Raw genomic sequence first — 6,592 nt, 5'->3', positions numbered from 1 at the left:
GAGAGAGAGAGAGAGAGAGAGGGGGGTTTGTGTTATATCCGGCTGGATGATTTCTTCTCTGTAATTTAGGAACAATTCGGTCAGCAACACAGAGCAGAGCAGATTTACAGGCCAAGTTAATTATTGTTTAAATAATCGCTCAAGGAGGGAGTTGAGTTAAGGAACAGCTGAGACTGAGGACTTGTTCTCTCCCAATGGTAATGACTCAAAAGGAGTCTAGTAGCATGTAATACAATGCAGACTCATTGGCTGATTTAACACGTGTGTGTGTGTGTGTGTGTGTGTGTGTGTGTGTGTGTGTGTGTGTGTGTGTGTGTGTGTGTGTGCGCACACCATGAAAACCCAAGTATGCTGCTCTGCATTAGGACTATGTTTCCTAGCCTAATCTCTGTAAGGCTCTTTCACACACATGGATATACACATCTGAGCCTCTTCCTCCTGCACTTGGGCCCATCTGATTTGGTTAGGCCTGTGCTCCTGAAGCGCCCCTGATACAGTTAGCCTAATCACATTTTATCAGTGCTCTTGGAAAGCTCTGCTATTGGTTATGGGGTTATGGGACTCTGATGAGTTTTGTGATAATCATCAAGCCTTAACCCTGTTAGAGTAAACAGACGCAAGCCAAGGGGGGGAAATGAAATTACAGTGATCGATTATATTAGTCTGGCACCAGCACAGGAATTTTGGTCTGCTGGTTACCACGGTGATGAATACTGAGCATTCAATAATTCGGTCCGCTGTCACAGAGATTAAGTAACCTAAAGGTGATGATGTAATGATGTATTCTTTTTGCAAAATATCAAATTAAATGAAATATATGAAATGATAAATATAAAACTCTCATTCAACAGCTAATGAGTTGGTGATTGTACACTGCTTGGCAGCACACCTCCCCCGAAATACCATGCTAGAGATAAATCTGTAGGAATATAAAAAAGGACGCTCACCACACACACAAAAATACACACATATGAATACACACACACGCGCGCGCGTGCGCACGCACGCACACACACACCTCCCAGCCTATGCCAGCTATAGTGAGGCTGTGCCAGCAAAGTGACAGTGCTGAAAAGCCTGGGCTATCACACCTAGTGTCTCTGACTCCACTGGGTCTGACTGAGCTAGTCCAGTGAGAGAGACAGGAAGGAAATGGGAGAGGTGAAAATGGACAGTGTGAGAAAAAGGGGAGGGCTGGGGAGAGAGGGAGAGAGAGAGAGAAAGAGAGAGAGAGATAGAGAGAGAGAGAGAGAAGAGAGCTTTTATATCTAGGCCCAAATGGATTCAGGCAGAGCCAGAGCAGACAGCAGAAATAGCAAATAGCCTTCCTCCCTGCTGCTGCTGTTGTAACGCCATTCAACCATCCATTCAGCCAGCCATCCATCCAGCCAGCCAGCCAGCCAGCCAGCCAGCCAGCTAGCCCAAAACACACAAACAAAGAGCTGGAAGGTGTCTGAATGGGCGTGTGCCTCTGTGTGGTTTGGAAAGGCACACACACACACATTGGCAGGGTAAGCTGTACACAAAGACGGTGATGCCCACACCCTCATCTGGCGTGCTCCTGAAGGCCTGTTATTGTTCTCCCAGATTAAAGTCACATTATGGAAGAATGTGTGTGTTTGTGGGTGTGTGCATGCATGCGTGTGTTTGTGAGTGTGTGCATGCATGCGTGTGCGTACGTGTGTTATAAGACTTCCCCCATATGACAACATGGTGAAATGTTCAGTGTTATCTGGGTGTAGTTTCAGTGTGTACCCTCCATGTTTATGACAGCTCTTCAGTGTTGCTGTAAAAATGCCATGCTGAAACCTACAGTTTCAACAATTGACAAAGCAGTGGATTAGCCACCCCCTGTGCAGTTACCCTTAGCAGTGTGTGACAGACAGACAATGCAGCTAGAAATGCACAGGAGTCACACTGGAGTCACACAGGAGTCACACTGGAGTCACACAGGAGTCACACAGCACAGCGCAGTCAGATTAGAATAAGCTGCCAAACAAAACAAACCAGTCTAAGAAAATCAATTAGAGCCATGTTGATTACTGAATATTGTGAGAATTAAACAGAAATGTTCAACAGAAAGAAGACTTAGAAAATGACACTTGTTTTCCTTCCACATTGCTCATTTAGTTATTGCCCCAGTCTAATAGGTGTGTCTTTCAATAGGTGTACCTGTACAGTGCTGATACACAACAACGTTATGTCACTGGTCAGGGCAGGGCTTAATGTTTCAGTTTACACAATGGTGCATATGATTCACTGATTGAACAAACCAATTTATTTAGTTTCATCTGAAATAGTTTGTTAAAGCATGGTTTGATCAAGAGGGAGGTAACATGTCATGGTGGAGAGAAGTGACACTTCACCTGCCACACACCGAGACACACACACACACGCACATAAACACACACACACACCGATGTCTCTCTCACCTGCCACCAGGAGCTGTGTAGATCGGCACAGACCAGCTCGATGATGTCACCTTGCTGGATGTTGAGGGGCGGGCCACATATGGGACTTGGCACGCCAAAATAGTTCCTGGTCACCAACATCTTAGGTAACCCTGAGAGAGAAAACACAACCACATTATCAGTGTGTTCATATTCATCTATATAGGTGCGTGTGTAGATCTGAAAACAAAACAATGCACCTTTGCCACCCTCCCACTTGTCACCATACCTACCATCCATATACGACCAAGCAATCTAAAGCTATGAAACAATAGCTTTATCCTTGGTCTTGGTAACATTGCATGTGCTATTGTCCAATTTTCCAGTCATCAAACATTTTTGTTATCCAAAGGTAAAACAAAAGCCAGGTAGAATCCAACCGAGTAGACTAGAAGGAATAGAACCATATTCTTGGCCATATCTGTTCAATTGTGTTTGTATCTAAAGAGATTCAGTTCAAACAAGAACAGTGTGGTGATGAAGAAAGCTCAGACTCTTATAAAGAGAGTAGAAACAGAAGAGCACAATGGGGGAGAATAGATTAAGGATGGTTGACAAGAGAGGGATGCAGATGTATTTTAAAGTACCTGTGTTCCTAGAGAAAGTCAGGGTTTGGACGGGGGTTTGGACGGGTGTGGGGGGGTCCTGTGATAGTAACCCTTCCTAAACCTCTAATCCTTATGGCCTAAGATGGAGTTGGTCTGGACAGAAGCTCTCCTGTGAGCTGAGAGGGTGCTTAAATACTAGAGAAGCTAGCAGGGCTGAAGATGGGGCTCTCATGATCACTTCTGCACACACACACACGCACAAAAGCGCACACACACGCACACACACACACACATACACACAAAGGCATGCACACACACACACACAAGACAAAGGATGTCTTCCATTAAGCACGTCAATGCCTTTCTCTCCCCACAGCTGCTCATGACAAGAACTGAGGGAATAGTAACCCGTGCAGTAAGTCCACAGACACCAGGGAGAGAGAGAGAGAGAGATAGCAAGAGAGAGAGGGAGAGAAAGAGAGAGAGAGATCAAAAAGAGAGTGAAAGAGATTGAAAGAATCTCTAAAAAGTTTCTAAAGCCAAGCAGTGGGGTTTGAGAACGACAAAAGAGAGAGGTTGATTATCCTTCATCTCATAGGAATTAGTCATTTGGTTGGAGGTGAGCACATTTCTCTGGAAAGATAAAGCATTTTGTGAGAATGAATAGTTGTGAATGGGCTGTGTGAAGGGGCCAAAGGGAGAGTCTGAGGGAGAGACTAAAAGAGAGACAGGGAGTGACTGAGAGAGAGACTGACGTAGAGACTGAGGGAGAGACTGAGGGAGAGAATGAGATAAAGACTGAGGGAGAGACTGACGTAGAGAATGAGAGAGAGACTGAGGGAGAGACTGAGAGAGAGACTGAGAGAGAGACTGAGGGAGAGACTGAGGGAGAGACTGAGGGAGAGACTGAGAGAGAGACTGAGGGAGAGACTGAGAGAGAGACTGACGGAGAGTGAGAGATTGAGCGAGAGACTGAGGGAGAGACTGAGAGAGAGACTGAGGGAGAGACTGAGGGAGAGACTGAGGGAGGGACTGAGGGAGAGACTGAGGGAGAGACAGAGAGAGAGACTGAGAGAGAGACTGAGGGAGAGACTGGGGGAGAGACTGAGGGAGAGACTGAGAGAGAGACTGAGGGAGAGACTGAGAGAGAGACTGAGGGAGAGACTGAGGGAGAGACTGAGGGAGGGACTGAGGGAGAGACTGAGGGAGAGACAGAGAGAGACTGAGAGAGAGACTGAGGGAGAGACTGAGAGAGAGACTGAGGGAGAGACTGAGGGAGACACTGAGGGAGAGACTGAGAGAGAGACTGAGGGAGAGACTGAGGGAGAGACTGAGGGAGAGACAGCCTCCCAGCAGAGTAGCTGTGCTTTAATACCAGTACAGAGGCAGAACTGAACTGAGGTCATTTCACACTGAGCAACTTAATGAATCAACAGACCCCAATATACCCAGAGTGACCCCCATGTCTTCATGTACCTTGCAACACTATGCCGTGGATGTCATCCTGATGGAGTGTATGTGAATGTGTGTGTGTGCGTACCCGTGCACGCGCACGGTTCTCCTAACTCTTTAAAAATATTAATGATCCCGTTATAGAAAATAACGAGGGGAGACACACACGCACACACACCTGTCGTTCCATCGTAACCATAACCTCTCTCTCATGTCATAATGTTTCATCAAGTTAAGCATGCAGACATACAGTATAACTGTACTCTAGTTCCTCCTCCTGTTATCAGATGGGAGATAACCTTCTTCAAATATGTGTGTTTGGGTTCAGACCTGTTTCTTAGACCTGTTTACCGGGGAACAACCATTAACTGGTTATTTCCTGGTTGTCCTAGAGTAGCACTCCTAACCTGGCCTATTTCACCCTGACACACTAGTACACATTCCCCACTCTACTGTAGACAACAACGGGGTGAGACTGAGGGGGGACTTAACTTGCTTTCTGTTCTGTTTTCCTCTCTGTATCTGATTCCTGCGAAAAGTCTATTGAGTCAGGGGTAACGTGTGTTAGCTTGCCCTAACAGGCACAGACACTAGTACGTGAGAATATCAGTGAGGAGAACCGAGTCTCAGAGCATGAAATGCATTTCCAACAACACAAGGACAAACCCTGTGTTAGCTCACCTTTGAGCAGACAGAACTATGCGAGTGCGGACAATTATGAAACGATAAGGGCCCAAGCAATCAAGTGCCTATTGATTTCACTGCATGGTGGGTCAATAAGGATTTTCCACAGTATAACAGCCAATTTACGCCCTCCTCCTCATGTAGCTGTGTGTCTATGATTTGAGAGTTTGCAGTATGTCATGGTCCATTCCAACAGAGGAAGAAGGAGGGTGAAATTAAAAGAAAGAGAGATAAAAGAACAAAAGAGCCAGTGAGAGAGAGAGAGAGAGAGAGGGAGAGAGGGGAAGGGAGAGAGACAGAGAGAGAGTGAAAGAGAGAGAGGGGAGATGGAGAGAGGGAGAGAGAGAGGGAGAGAGGGGAAGGGAGAGAGACAGAGATAGAGAGGGGGAGAGAGCGAGAGCGAGAGAGCGAGAGAGAGAGAGGAGATAGCGAGGGGGAGAGAGCGAGAGAGAGATTGGGGAGAGAGAGAGAGAGAGAGAGAAAACAAGAGCGAGAGCGAGGAGGGGGGGATTATGTGACTGATGTGAGTGGGTAGGAGATGGCTGTTATTACCATGTTGTATTCAAAATGCACTAACCTGGATCTGAGCGCTGTCCTTGCACTGATTTTTCCTGCAATGGAAAAAAACAGGCACCATGATTAACTACTGTGACACACAAACACACACACACACACACACACACACACACACACACACACACACGTACACACACACTGAAACTCTCCCTAACCTACTACCTGCATACTGTACATCCCTAACATACATACATACATCAATTGTATATGTTCATTGTGACACGCACACAGTGACATGTATTCCAATGTAATAAAGCTGACCAGATACTGTAGCAAGCAAACCTGCCATGATGAGAAAATGGGGCATGCCTCCAGTTGGAAGTCATATATACATATATTAAGTGATAACTTCAATTCCTATACGGTAATTGTACAGGCCCACACAAACCTCCCCCACTGCTGTAGGGTAAATGGGTTAAAGAAGTCATACTCTGTAGGGTTGCATTGCATCACCTGTAAATGCATTTATATCTAGCGTTGCATGCTAAATAACAGATTTATCTTGTTGCAGTGAGATGAATATAGAGGGACTATTTGGGTAATGCTATGATTATGCCTGCTCTGCTGTGCAAACACACAATGAATATTTCATCCAATGCTATCTCTGCAAACAGACATAGCATGCATTGAGCCAATATGCATTTTTACGCATAATGCATTATAACCTCCATCATAATTTATAACCTCCATCACCATTTATAACCTCTATCACCAGTTATAACCACCATCACCAGTTATAACCTCCATCACCAGTTATAACCTCCATCATAATATATAACCTCCATCACCAGTTATAACCTCCATCGTAATTTATAACCTCCATCACCAGTTATAACCTCCATCATAATTTATAACCTCCATCACCAGTTATAACCTCAATCA

The 6,592-nt window shown here is 45.5% G+C and overlaps 1 protein-coding gene across 2 annotated transcripts in view; it reads right to left on the bottom strand.

The window, feature by feature from the left end:
- Nucleotides 1-6,592, bottom strand: part of LOC112215524 (guanine nucleotide exchange factor VAV3) — a 127,361-nt gene that overhangs the window by 20,632 nt on the left and 100,137 nt on the right. For both annotated transcript variants that reach the window (XM_042298986.1, XM_042298987.1), the window contains exons 19-20: nt 5,712-5,745; nt 2,433-2,563 (exon numbers count right to left, since the gene is read on the bottom strand). In XM_042298986.1, coding sequence (XP_042154920.1) covers nt 2,433-2,563; nt 5,712-5,745 — 165 coding nt within the window. The remainder of the gene's footprint in view (nt 1-2,432; nt 2,564-5,711; nt 5,746-6,592) is intronic.

This window comes from Oncorhynchus tshawytscha, linkage group LG16 (assembly GCF_018296145.1).
Source record: "Oncorhynchus tshawytscha isolate Ot180627B linkage group LG16, Otsh_v2.0, whole genome shotgun sequence".
Classification (NCBI taxonomy): Eukaryota; Metazoa; Chordata; class Actinopteri; order Salmoniformes; family Salmonidae; genus Oncorhynchus; species Oncorhynchus tshawytscha.
Note: the sequence above shows the minus strand (reverse complement) of the source record. Positions and strands in the feature narration are given on the sequence as shown.